At 42.4% G+C, this 14,098-nt stretch overlaps 2 protein-coding genes across 4 annotated transcripts in view; both read left to right on the top strand.

Moving 5' to 3' along the window:
- The first annotated feature begins 5,313 nt into the window (after positions 1–5,313).
- CKS2 (CDC28 protein kinase regulatory subunit 2) lies at positions 5,314–10,210 on the top strand. Its single transcript, XM_080935684.1, has 3 exons — positions 5,314–5,447; positions 9,324–9,451; positions 10,118–10,210. The coding sequence occupies exons 1-3, from the start codon at positions 5,389–5,391 to the stop codon at positions 10,168–10,170; spliced, it is 240 nt and encodes a 79-aa protein (XP_080791810.1). The 5' UTR covers positions 5,314–5,388; the 3' UTR covers positions 10,171–10,210.
- A 1,341-nt stretch (positions 10,211–11,551) lies between these two features.
- Positions 11,552–14,098, top strand: part of SECISBP2 (SECIS binding protein 2) — a 33,651-nt gene continuing 31,104 nt past the window's right edge. For 2 of the 3 annotated variants that reach the window (XM_080915604.1, XM_080915603.1), the window contains exons 1-2: positions 11,552–11,638; positions 12,441–12,589. In XM_080915604.1, the coding sequence (XP_080771730.1) occupies positions 11,603–11,638; positions 12,441–12,589 (185 nt within the window). In that variant the 5' untranslated portion in view covers positions 11,552–11,602. Of the gene's footprint in view, positions 11,639–12,440; positions 12,590–13,441; positions 14,015–14,098 lie in introns of those variants that run through there. The other variant, XM_080915605.1, reaches the window with a different exon arrangement.

Raw genomic sequence — 14,098 nt, 5'->3', positions numbered from 1 at the left:
GGGGATGAATGTACGATTTCCCCTACACACCTACCAGAATCAGGACTAGGAACTATGTGTTTGTCTAGCTGGTAGCCCTGGAGTCAATCAATCTCCAGTCCCTCTCCACACCCACATGCACTACACACACTCACCTAAACTTTCAGACAGAAAAAAAAAATGACACCAAAGTTGAAGAGTCTACAAATCTAACTGGCTAACTGATGACTGATTAGAATTTGGTGAATTGTGCAGAGTTGTAATGTTGCCGACCCAGGGCTAAATTATCCTGGAGTAGCTTTAGTCCCTTTAATAGCAATTCATTACCTTCCTTCTTCAGCTTCTGGGGTGCTGGGATGACAGCTGTGCACCTCTATAACCGTTTGGAAGGTGCCTTTTTGGAAAATTATTTAATTCAGCAAACAAAATAACCACTTTTCTTTTGGCATCCCAAGTGTGTGGAGTGTACTAAGTTCCCCATTACTACTTTGTACCCCTAAGTTCTCCTCCTCCTCCCCACAAGCAGTTTCCTGTCTACCTTCATATCATACATGTATGTACATACCCTTTAGAGACATCTAGAATCCACCTAACAGAATGTATGGCATGTATCTTAGAAGACTGCCTCTTTTCACTGAATTCAGTCTCTAGTTTCATCTAGTTCCAAGTGACATCATTTAATTACATATAAATAAAATCCCCCCATAACATATGACAGACATGTAGTTTGATTCCATATCTTAGCTGTCGTGAATGGTGCCACAGGAATGTGACAATTTCTCTGCCATATGCTAAATTAGTCCTTCGGGTGTATAGCTGGCAGGATTCAGCTGGATCTACTTTTAGGTTTTTAGGAACTACCAAATTGATTTTCACAGAGGTCACACTGTATTACTAGCATCTCTGTACATTACCCTGGCAAGCCATGCTCCCATTTGACTAGCATTCGTTATTTTGACTTTTTCCTCATAGGAGAGAAATAAGACTCAGGGTAGTTTTGATTTGCCCACATTCATAGCAGGCCTTGCTTAGTGAATCCTCTAGAAAAACCCCACACAGGCATACCTACTGTTCTTGCATATTAATGCCCAGGGTTTCTAACCTAGTCAAGTTGTCCCCTGGAATTAACCACTGCGTTTCTCCCCAAAGATCTCACTGCAGCAGTGTTGAAATCTTTTTCCCGTCACAGCACATAGGTTGTGATCATATTTGTGCATGGCAACAACAGGCATTGTAATACCCTTCCAGTTTTAAAGTGGGCATGTGGAAGGCTCTCCATGTGTTGGCCATGGATCATCTGAAGCTTCTGTAGTTTCCCTGCAGTGTTCTGACCTTGCTTATTATAAACCAGATCTCCTCCTTGGGCTGGAAAGATGGCTCAGTAGGGAAGAGCTTGAAGAGAGGGAATATCTGGTTAAAGTCATTACTCTTGGGAGGCAGTTGGTTAGGTGGCAATAAAAAATAATTTAGGACCCTTTTCCACCATTATGCTTTATTTAGAAGAAGCCTTTGGACGGGTAACCGAGTAGATTCAGAGGTGTTATGAGATCCACAGCACATCCAAAACTCTGAAGCTTTTACAGAGATTAGCAGAGATCATTTAAATTGTTGAGCTGAGCCAGGAATGGTGACACATGCCTTTAATCACAGCTCTGGGGAGGCAGAGGCGGAGAGTCAAGCATACAGAGAGAGCTTCAGGATAAGCCATGGCTACATAGAGCCTGTCTCAACAAAAACCAAAAAGAAGACAAACCAAAAAACAACAAAAAACGTTTGTGCTACATACTGATATAACATCAAACTATAACTTTAAGCAAGTTGGTCTGAATACTAAGGAGGAAAAACTTGACCATTCATGTTATGAGGCCAGTGTAGACCAGAGAATAAGGAAAGAATTTATTTAAGTAAAACCCAATGTTCATTTTAAAGTCCCATCTTGTCAAAGTGTCTCAAGATCGTGGAACAGTCCTGCTTTTAGTTTTTACTATTTTTAGTGAACATAAGAAAGACACAAGTGTGATATACAGGTAAGAAAATGTGATGAAACCCACCACTTTGTACAATTAATATTCCATACAGCAAAAGGCAACAGCAATGAATTTAATGACAATGAGCCAATCTAACACACACTAATAAACAGAAGGCAAAAGGACTACTATTATTGGTGCACAGGAAAAGACCTTTGTTTTTTTATTTACATTTATCTATTGGGAGGTGGGTATGTGCTAAGGCATGAGGGAAGGACAGGACAACTGTGGGGCAATTATCTACTTTCATCATTTGTGTCCTCTGTGATGGCCTCAGGTTGTCAGTGTAGTGGCAAACACAACCTACTGAGCCATCTTTCTAGCCTAAAAGTGTGTGTGTGCCAGTGGTACTCATACAGCAGCCAGAGAGGATGCTGAGTGTGTTGCTCTATTATTCTTGGCCTATTCCCTTGAGACATGGTCTCTATGAACCTACTACTAGACTGGAAGCAAATAAGCCTCAGCAATCCTCCTGCCTCCACTCCTCCCCTCCCTCTACAGTGCTGGAGTTACAGCCATGCATGGCTGCACTGGTTCTTTACATGAGTGATGGATAGCTGAACTCACAGGGTTGGGCCATTGCTTCATTTCTTTTGTACTGTGTTCAAGGCAGCTGGCACTAAACAAAAAGCTAATCTTCCCTACCTGTCTTCCAGATGAAAGCAAACATTCCTGGAGAAAGTCGAAGAAGGGACTAGCCACAGACTTCAGATGTCACCCAGACTATTCTATTGGGTAAGGGCAGTAACACCTACATATAACTCTTCAAGGGTATGGTTTTGCTGCCTAGCTTGTAAACTTGTAACATCACTTTCAGTGATCTGTTACTGTGGTGGATATTAAGGACCCTACACAGGAAGAGGTCCCAGAAAGGGACCGAGGATACACTGTTATAATGGCAAGCTGAATTTCCTGCTGTTGATAAAGCTAATCGAAAAAATTAAGGGACTACTTAATGTTTCTTTGTAAGAATTATGTTAATATCTTTCTTTATGGATACTCTTCCTAGTAAACTTTCCCTTCTTCTGAGTAGTATTAATCAATGCTTCACAGGTAGACTTACTGAGTTGAATTAGATGTATGTGAATGGTTTTTTTTTTGCATCTATTAGAATACTTTGTGTTTTATAGTACTTATATAGTAAATTACAGCTAAATTGTTAGATATAAATTTGCAGTCCCTGATTTTTAACATACAATTTGACATATCATTTTAGCATCTAGTTCCAAATCTCTTAAGTGACAGTGGTGTATCCGTGGGGGAGGGTGTATAAATATGAGCTCAAAACCAACTTAGACTTCAGAGTGAATCTCTGTTCCAAAAGGAAATTAAAAAGGTACCAGGGGGCTAGGAGGGAGGGAAGTGATGAAACATGATTAGCAAAATGTTAATTATTAAACCTGCATAATTGGTACAGGGGACTGGACTGCACTACCCTATATTTGAAAATTCCCCCTTTTTAAAAAGATTTATTTATTTTATATATAAGTACACTGTAGCTGTCTTCAAACATACCAAAAGAAGGCATCCGATTTCATTACAGATGGTAATGAGCCACCATGTTGTTGCTGGGATTTGAACTCAGGACCTCTGGAAGAATAATCAGTGCTCTTAACCACTGAGCCATCTCTCCAGCCCCATTTCCTAGATTCTTTATCCCCTTGAGCAGTTTGTTCACATCTTTACCATCACAGTACATTTTTAGTCTGTGCCTACTTAGGAATAGATTCTAGGCAGAGAAACTGTGTAAGCAAATGCACATTATGGTGAACAGGAAGGAGATGTAAAGGATTTTAGCAATAGAGACTTGGGAAAGCAGGTACTTCCTCTAGATCAGCTGTTCTCAATCTGCTAGACTCCCATAGGGGCTGCATGTCAGATATTTACAATTTATAACAAAAGCAAAATTAAAGTTATGAAGTAGCAAAAAATAAGTTTGTGGCTGGGATCACCGCAGCATGAGGAACTGCATCAAAGGGCTGCAAGCATTAGGAAGCCTGAGAACCACTGCTTAGTAATTAAAGAAGGTCTTTCAGAACAAGACACTCATAGCTCGGCATATTTGTGTACAGGGTGTATGCTTACATCCTCCACATATTTACACGTTGAAACTGTAATTCTCATCTCACGTGATAACATGGGTAGGCAATTAGCACCTTTATTATTCTAGTGCTAAAAATAACTTTTTAAGTTGTGCAAGAAGTCAGAAGATCTCGTGTTCTTTTTAACTGAGGGTCAAATGAAGTCAGGAAACGTGTCGTTAAAATGACAGCAGGAACCTGATTATCGAACTCCGTAAGAAATAAAATTGCAGTAACATGTTATCTTGCTGACTTCCGTATCTAGACAGGATCAGAGTGGTGGGTACATCCACCTTTAATCCCAACACTTGGGAGGCAGAGGCAGGAGTTCCAGGCCAGCCTCGTCTACAGGAGCACAAGGCTACAACAGAAAGCCTGTCTCAAAACACAAAAAAGAGAAGGGGTGGGGGTATTGACCTGGCAGTACGCCCAGCTGCCATGAATTAGTTATCCCAACAGCCACACCAGAGCAACTCACTGAGAGGTCGCCGAGTCTCGTTAAACTCCGCATTGCGCTGCAACAACTCACATAAAACTAAACAGAAAAATGACACCTGCTTGTTGTAGAAAATGATTGTTATTTGTAACTTGCTTCACCAAACCACTACCTAACACCCTGGCAACATTCTTTCCCATGAACACATCTTTTTAAGCTGGGACTAGATCGCACCCAACCGTAATTAGCGTTGCTACGAGAGGCGGCGGAGGGCACTTTACGCTCCGGAACTCTCCGCAGCTGGGCTTTCCCTGCCCCGGCCATCGGAGGAGGTAAGCGGCCGAGTCTACAGAGGCGTTCCCAAGCGGACTGGCACACGCCGGGGCGCCGGGCAGAGCAAGAAAAAGTGACTTCCCCGGCAGCCCACCTTCCTCACCGCCCGCAGAGATCCGCAGCCGCCTCCCAAACCCCGCGATACCTCACCTAGTGTCCTCCCACCACCCAACGGCTCTGCCCCCAGGCTTGTTCTAAACCACTGCGCACGCGCTGTGGGGCACATAACGACTCGGCTCCTCCCTTCTAGGTATCTCTAAGAATTGCTCCTCGCTGTAGGCCTAGCCTGTCCTTACTCCCGCCCTCGCAACCTTGCAACAGACCTCTGATTGGTTTATCTGTCCTCGAGGTCCGCGCGGAGCGTGATTGGTCGGTGGCTTTGTCCAATCGGCGGCGGGCTGTCGGATTCAAATCCAGAGCGTTGGCCCTGCGGTCGTTGGCCTCATTCGAGACGTTGCGCTGGTTCTAGGCGGACGTGGAGCTCCTTGCTTCTCGTTTCCTGCTCCCGTTTTTTTCTTCGCGCGCCGGCAGGATGGCCCACAAGCAGATCTACTACTCAGACAAGTATTTCGACGAGCACTATGAATATCGGTGAGCAACGCCTGCGGAGGAGGGCCACGCCGGGAGGTCATACCGGGTGGTCGGGGCTCAGGCCCCCCTCAGAGGCCTTAGTCCGTCTGGGCAACCACGCTTTGTGTCGCGTTGCGGGGCTCGCAGGAGCGGGGGAGCCCTTAGGTGGTTGGGCAGTGCCTCGGCTGGGAGTTTACGACCGCACACTGCATTGGCCCGGACTACCCTGGAGGTGAAATCCCCGGAAAGGATTACTGGTGTCTGGGTAATGGCTCCAGACTCAGTAACTCGTGAGGGCTTCACGATCAAATTGAAAGCTCGATTGCCCTGGGAAGGATTGGGGGGTGGGGGTGGGGGATTACAGTATCTAAAATTGCTAGTGTATATTGGCCGCATTTGGGGCTTTTGAGGAAGTTATGAGTTTTAAACCTTGAAATACGCTGGAAGGTAGTACCCAGCATTTGGGGCTTTTGAGGAAGTTATGAGTTTTAAACCTTGAAATACGCTGGAAGGTAGTACCCACGTTAATAAAATTAGCAAATGGGATTATGGAAAGATGAGAGGGTTACAGTTAACTTTATTGTACCCATGCTGACTTGGGGTGTGGTTTCAAAGACCTTTCCGCCGCTGGGTTCTTCTGGGTTGGGATTAGAGCGTTGCATTCTGGGACACGGCCAAGAAATCCAGGTGGGTAAAACCTGTTACTCCCTTGGGCAAATAGTGACCTTGTTATCTGTTTGCTCTTTTGGTTTGTCCAGTGTGCTGTTTGAGAAATAAGACACTTTTTTTTTTTTTTTTTTAAAGAATGGATTCACCGCCCCACACCCATTCTCTCTAGTCGCTAGTATAGAAGTCTTCACAGCCAGAAAACTTTCTCCAGGCTGTTTTACGATGCACTAATGCTATGAGGTTGATGTTTTTAACTAGGAAGTCTCCTGGGCTTTTATTTAACTTAAAAATTTAGATACATATTCTTTTTATAATAACGAACTTCACAATGGTACCATGTGATAAGTTGGCATAATATTTGATTATAGTAACCCAGAGCCCAGATTGTGAATATCCAATAATTACCGAAAGTAATTGTACTGCCTTTCTAAATTAGGCAAATAATTATTTGGGTGGAAATGTTTAGCATATGGGCTTAAATACGTTTCTTTATGACGTTGCCAGAGTAAGATTGTTTTTAAACTTACGGTATATAAGATGTGTCTGTTGTGTTCGGGAACATTTGCGGGTTTGTCTGAGGTAATTTATTTCAAAATAAATTAGGAGCTAGTCTACTACCCACCGCTGTATTAGTAATGGAATCCAGAGCTCAGATTTTACTTTGAAACATTAAGTGACTTTTAAGCTAGCTGTTCTGCCTCAGCAATTGCTAAGATCGTGGGTGTGTCACCACACCTGGTTTGAGCTTAATTGACCAACCTTAACAAAAGATGAAGAATTTGAGAGGTACTCTTGAAAAGGACTGTGTACTGGTGATGTGGCACAGCGGTGTGAATCTAGGATGATTCATATGTAGTAGAACTATGTGTCAAATTTCAAAACGTAGTGGTTTTGTCTATGGGTGGTTGCTAGGAACAGTAGATTGCCCTTTCTCTAATAACATGTGAGTCCTTTTCCTATTGGCATTTTTGAGGGGGGGGGTTTCTAGAGCCCTGGGTATTCTGGAACTCTGTAGACAGATCTAGCTGCATCTGCCTTTCTAGTCCTGGGAGGTATGTGTGGGCCATCCTGCCTAGCTTGGGAGCCTGCTTTACAAAAATAAAATTGAGGATTTCTTTGAGTGCTTTTTATAAAGTGGTCACACGTTGCACTTTTGTATTCCAAACAAAACTGGATTTTGGCAATAGTTTTTCTTGTACATGATCAGTAATATGCAGGTAAAATCATACACATTATCATCAATATTATTGACCCTGACCCCTGGTGAACTGCTGTCTTTTAAAAAGACTGATAGTGGAAATAAAAGGTCATGGGATATTTTTGTACAGTCGTTGAGGATGAGACACTGAAGGGTCTCCAAAAATAGGTAACCCAAGGTGCCCTGAAACCTGGCAATTCTGCCTCTACTATAATCTATAGCAACAAAGCAATAACAACAAAAATACTGAGCAGTATTTCAAGTATGGGTGGCAACTAGTGTGGGTAAGAATATTTATATAGGTGTCTGGAAATGGCAGTGATGGGGTGCAGTCATTAACCTAATGTGGTGAAGTTGATTTAAGGATTATTTGCACTCAAATAATCCACAGCTTAAAATTTGTTATGGACAGTTTAGTGCTTAGAGTGAACTCACTGGGGTTGCACTATCCCAGTTCTAAAAGTCCAGAGCTGAGCTTGTATCTACATCATCTCACTGACTTATAATTGTCAAAAATCGATAATTGCAAACTTTGTAAACTATAACCAGAAAGAGTAAAATGAGGCTAACATGTAAAGATACTTTGTGGTGACAATGCTTTATGCAGGCAAGGGTACACATTTGCTCATGTATATATGTGTTAAAATTGTGTTTGTTTTGGCCCTGAATCAAGACCAGCAGTTTACTGAAGCTGCTGGTTTCAAGCAGGAGCCTAAAGAAATGTCTTTCTCTGGTCTGTTGGCCATTTAGAAATTTGTAAATCTAATGGTCAATTCATTAGAAAGAAACATCTGGCTAGATTCTGTACCCAGTTCTGTGATTGTAGCACTTGGGAGCCTAAAGCAAAAAAGATAGTTTGAGGCCAACTTGCACTAAAGCTTAATAGGGGTGGGGGAGGTGATCACAAACAGCAAAGTCACTAGTGATGGTTATGGATATTTTGAAGACTTACTTATTTTTATTTATGAGTACACTGTAGCTGTCTTCAGACACACCAGAAGTGTGCACTGGATCCCATTATAGATGGTTGTGAGCCACCTGGGATTTGAACTCAGGGCCTCTGGAAGAGCAGTCAGTGCTCTTAACTGCTGAGCCATCTCTCTAGCCCCCAATACATTAATGAGATTCCAAGGTTTCTGTATATCTCTTATACATTACTAATTTAGCTTAATTGTTCATTAAATTGTTAGATCTGTTATTAAGAAAAGATTAGTGTGGGTTTTCCACAGAAAAGGAAAAAATATGTTCATAATGACTTGATAATGAATAAAGACTTACATGCTTTCCTAAAGTTTTGGAAATGCACTGGTCACTTACTGGGAAACTAAAGTAAAGGTCTACATAAAATTCCAAAGGCATTTTTGCTTTTTAATTTTTTTTTTTTGAAGCATGAAGCAAACTGGAATATATAAAATAACTACAGATCTAGTATTGAATAAGAGGAAGCACACTCACTGTCTGTTTGGTCATCTCCTGTCCTCCTTACTAAAAGTTTCGTCGTCTGAGGTTGAGGTGACAACTAATCCTGGGACTAGGCTTCTTTCTTACTCTGCTATGCAGCTCCCTTTTAGATTTACCTCTGCTTTGTCTTGCTGTTTTAGCTATTCTGATACCACCAATATATTTAATGGGAGAGAGAGGATTTTTTTTTTTTAACTTGGGTATGGTCTTGTTCTTTCTATAGTACTTGAATATTTTCAACCAAGAGTTGCTTCATGACCAAAGAGCTACAGAAGAGGGTAATAATGTGCCCAATTTAGATTTTAAGGTGCTATTCCTGGAAGATTACTCAATAGCAAATATTCTGCTAGAAATTTACCCCTATAGAGTAAAATGCCTTTCATTTTTGTACAGTTTACTCTTGGCCTTATACTTAAACATAAGGCATCAAAAGCCTGAAGTATCTGGGGTTGCTTTAGAAAATTGAGTTTGAGGACAAAACCCTTCAAATTTAAAGTATCTCAAAGGTACCTGTATAAAGTGTTAAGGTAGGAAAGATATCACTAATCGTTGGCTGAATATTTTAACAGGCATGTCATGTTACCCAGAGAACTCTCTAAACAAGTACCCAAAACTCATTTGATGTCCGAAGAGGAGTGGAGGAGACTTGGTGTCCAACAGAGTCTAGGATGGGTTCACTACATGATTCATGAACCAGGTAAGCTTTGGCTATAAAGGAAAGTAATGTTATTGTTTCCACCTGTAAAAGAGACTTATTCAGCATAAAACAAGTGTTTAGGTCCTACACACATACAGAAATTGATGCCCTACACACATACAGAAATTGATGCTATATTTTTATACTTGAAAAACAGCATTGTTAAACTGGAGTCTGTATTAGAACTTTCTTAGGATTGTGGCACATATGTTTAAGAGTTCAAAAACTCTACCTATTACAAAAGCAGTGGAGGAACAACTATAGATTGCTGACCTTCATCATATTGAATAGGGGGACTCTCCTGGTTTAATTTTAAGGTCTAAGAGCCACCATGTGGTTGCTGGGAATTGAAGTCAGTGATCTTAACCTTTGAGCCATCTCTCCAACTTAGTGATTTTTGATGTGGATTAGCCTGAGATCTAACAGCTGACTTGAATTAACTGTCCTTTTTCCAAATGAGATTACATTTCTCTTATTCACTGGAAATGATGTTGCAGGTAGAAACAATTTTCTAAAATAGGTCAGAGATGAAAATAGTGGAGCAATGCTATTATAAAACTTTGTTGCATTTAATGTTTATTATATTGACAATTCTTTTTAAACAATTCAAATAGCGACTAGTCGTTTTTAACATAAAACTTAATGGTGCCTATTTCCTTTCCACAGAACCGCACATTCTTCTCTTTAGACGACCTCTTCCAAAAGAACAACAGAAATGAAGTACAGCTGGGATCATCTAATCTTTCAAATCTAATGTATATGTGTATATAGGGTAGTATTCAGTGAATACTTGAAAAATGTACAAATCTTTCATCCATACCTGTGCATGAGCTGTATTCTTCACAGCAACAGAGCTCAGTTAAATGCAACTGCAAGTAGGTTATTTTAAGTTGTTACAAATTGTAGTTTTTTCTTAATATAAATGCCTGTTTTACTTTACCTGTTTTGTTAAATAAAGTTTGTATATTGCATTTATCACTTGTTGAAATTTGACTTGATTTCTTCAATTATTTTTACCCCTAGAATAAATAAACATACTTGAAAAAGAAATATTAAGTTCCAAAGGATCGCTTACTGGGGATAGTACATCTAGAGTCAAAGTAGATTTTACGGCTTTATTGCTAGTTTATTTCCCAAATAACTTGGATTGTGCAAGTGAACAAAAAAAAAAAAGCCCAACTTTACTACTTGATGTCCACAAGTATACAAAAAACTAATGGTTTCAAAGAAAAGTGTTAGTTCAGAAGCAATAAACAGGCCGCATGTATGTATTTTTTCTTAAATTTTTTTTCCTGTGTGTGTGTACCAAGAAATTAAGTACACATTACTGGACAGCCATGTAAAAAGTATAAATGAGTGGCCAGTAACAAGACTGTAGTTAGACATTAGCAGGGGTGATTTCCTCATTGAGTACAGTAAACACTACTGAGCCACAGTCTTCTGTGTGGGATACACTAAACCAATAGTGTTTGCCTGAACAAGTACTGGTACTGCCTGGCCATGTTGCTTGAAATAAGGGGCTGTTCGAAACATACACATTGTCTCAAAAAGGCCTGTCATGTCCCACTTGCAGGTGACCTTTTTTTGTCCTTAGATTTGTCTCAATTACATTAGTTTCTGAAGCTGTGTTTTGTGGGTGCTTCCTGTTCTCCAGACTCCATAAGTCTCACATAACTAAAAACATTCGACAACTCTTGTGGTTTCTTAACCTGTCTGCAAGCACCTGACATGACATCCCACCTTGCCACTACCTTCCACACTACCGGGCGTTCCTCGGAGCTTGCCATGACTAGGTTTGCAGGCCTCCATTCTTCCCAGAAGTTTCCCTCTCCTGCACGGCATCAGTGAGGGCCTACCTTTGGGCGCTCAGAGAGCCTGGCCTCTCCTAGTGTCACATCACGAGGCCGGGCCCACGTAAGAAGAGCTTGGTCGCACCCTTACTGGCCATCCAGAAGCCACCCGCAAAAGCAGTAGTACCAGGCTTCCACGTGCGACCCTGTAGGCCCGCGACGCCGGGCACTTCCGGTAGAGAAGGCCTCTGTCGCCTTTTGGTGACGTACATCCTGGCGCCACGGCGCAGGAAGGCGGAAACGCAGAGTCGTTGGTTAGGCGCGCCGGTGGCTTCACAGCGCGGACTCTTCCGTGGCCGCCATGGCGTCGGAGCGGCCGCGGGAGCCCGAAGGCGAGGTAAGGGGCGGGCTGCGGGTCTAGGCATACGAGCGGAGCCACCAGGCTTGAGGTTTTTGGGTGGGGCGGCTTGATCCTCTCACGGCTGGGCCAGCGAAATGATGCCACAGAGGCCACCTACCGCCTCGGGTTCCTCAGACCTGCGTCCGCGCCTTGCATGACCGCTAGATGGCGTGCCGACCGTCACAGAAATACACTCGAAATTGGCCAAACAGGATGATAAAGTTGTCAGAATAACCATACTCCGTAATGCAGTACAAAGCTTTATTTTGAGTTTCAAGGCACCGCGGCTGTGCGATGACTTTCTCACAAGGGTTCTGTGTAATTTACTAAGTTCAAATCAAACATTTGGTGCTTTTTATTGAGCAATTAGATGGCAGTAAATGGCAGCAATGTGTTTGAAACAACAGCTTTGAGCGTTCTCTGGGTATATTTTGGTTACACTAGGTCTAGGTTTCTTATATATCGTATAGAAATGAGAGATGTAAAAATAACTAACTGTCTCCAAGTTTAAATCCTCAGAAACATTCTGAGTGGTGGTTCTTGTTATATAACAAGGTTGGATTTTCCTTCGACTTTAATTCGTTATCCTTTTTCACTTGTAAGGTTCAGGAACCTATTTTTTTTTTTCTAATAATAATTTTTAAGAATCAGGGAGATATTGTTGCCAAACAAATTTTGTCTTTGTTCTGCACCTTTTTAATCAGCATTGGGCCTATTAGAATGGAGCACCCTTTTTTGGGGGGTCTTATCTGCATCCTAAGACTGTTAAGGCCCATCCCCACCCTCTTTTCTTCCTCAGGATAGCATCAAGTTGTCAGCTGATGTCAAACCATTTGTCCCTAAGTTTGCTGGGCTCAAAGTGGCATGGTCAGAGTCCTCAGAAGCATGTGTCTTCCCAGGCTGTGCAACCACTTACTCTCCATTTGTACAGGAATCATCAGCGTCTGAGTACGTATTTTCTAAATACTTTGCCTCTTGAAGGTTTATTTCCTGGAGATTGGGGTAATTAGACCCTCACATACTCTGAAATGTATAATGTCTTACAGATAAGGAAAGGAGGGTCTTCAGCAAGCAAAGATCTGGGTCTGTTAGCCTGACTGGATTCTGTGCCAAAAATTCATTCAAGAAAGGACAGAGAATACAGTACTTAGTACAGTTGCAGGGTTTGTTCACACTTGATACCTTCCACACATGTAGGGACTGAGGATATCCCTGAGCAGCACAGTGCTTCTTTGCCATCTGTCAGGCCCTGGGCTCGATCTTCAGAGCCACCAAAACAGAAGTGAACCAGACGGGCTGGAGGGATGGCTCAGTGGTTAAGAGCACTGTTTGCCCTTCCAAAGGTTGTGTGAGTTCAAATCCCCAGCAACCACATGGTGGCTTACAACCATCCTTAATGAGATCAGATGCTCTCTTCTGGTGTGTCTGAAGACAGTTACAGCGTACTTAATAGATAATAAGTAAATAAATCTTTAAATGAAAAAAGTGAACTAGACAAATTCACATTTGTATTGGAAAAAGGAATGACTAGAAGGCAGGATAAGTGGGAAGGGGACAGAGGAAGGATCAGCTAGATAACATGCCAGGCTGGACAACTTAGCGAGGCCACATCTCCAGTTACAGAGCTCAGTGGTAACGCTATTTCTGTCATACATAAGCCCTCGAGGTCATTCCCTAGTCTCCTGAAGAGTTATTAAAGTGTCCAACTTTTCTGGCTCCTGGCTTCTGCGGTGTGCAGTATCTTCTTTACGCTCAGACCTTCTGAGCACAGTGCAGGGTGTGGAGGGCGGAATCCTGAGGTCCCGGAGGAAGGCTGTGCAGGCTGTACTGCAATTCCTCAGCCAAGAGAATGGCCTTTCTGCTCTAGTGTGTAAGTTGCCGAGACCTTGTCAGGTACTTGATTGGCGGTACAGTGCAAAACTGTTGGCGAGTGTTCTTGCTGTGCTGGCGTTGTATGGGAACTTATTTTTTAACCCAGTTTCCTTTTTGTGGTGCTGTAGATTGAAGCCCCGGCCTTGTGCATGTTATGAAAGCTGTCTACCGTTGAGCTCTGTTACCCAGCCTTAGTTCATTCATTTTAAGCAAAAGGTCGGCAGCATCCTTTATAGGGAGAAAGGAGGTTCCATTTGGCCGTATGTATGTATGTGCATGTATGTGTGGTGTGTGTGGTGTGTGTGGTAAATGCACTTGTGTGACCTTGTATACAAACTCCCGAGACTGATGTTGAGCCTTTCCTCAGTTCTTCTCTTTCTTTGAGTCTCAACCTCAAGTTTCTCAGTCAGCTAGACTGGCTGGCCAGTGAGCTTCAAGGACCTGCACTCCCTCTTTGTGGGCTCCAGTTCCAGGAGCACACTGCCATGCACTGCTTTTCAGGTAGGCTCTGGAGCTCAAACTCAGCCTTGTGCTTGCAGGGCAGGCACCTTACTAACTGAGCTAGCTCTCTACCCCTCAGTTGTT

This window comes from Micromys minutus (genome assembly GCF_963924665.1).
Source record: "Micromys minutus genome assembly, chromosome: 1".
Classification (NCBI taxonomy): domain Eukaryota; kingdom Metazoa; phylum Chordata; class Mammalia; order Rodentia; family Muridae; genus Micromys; species Micromys minutus.
Note: the sequence above shows the minus strand (reverse complement) of the source record. Positions and strands in the feature narration are given on the sequence as shown.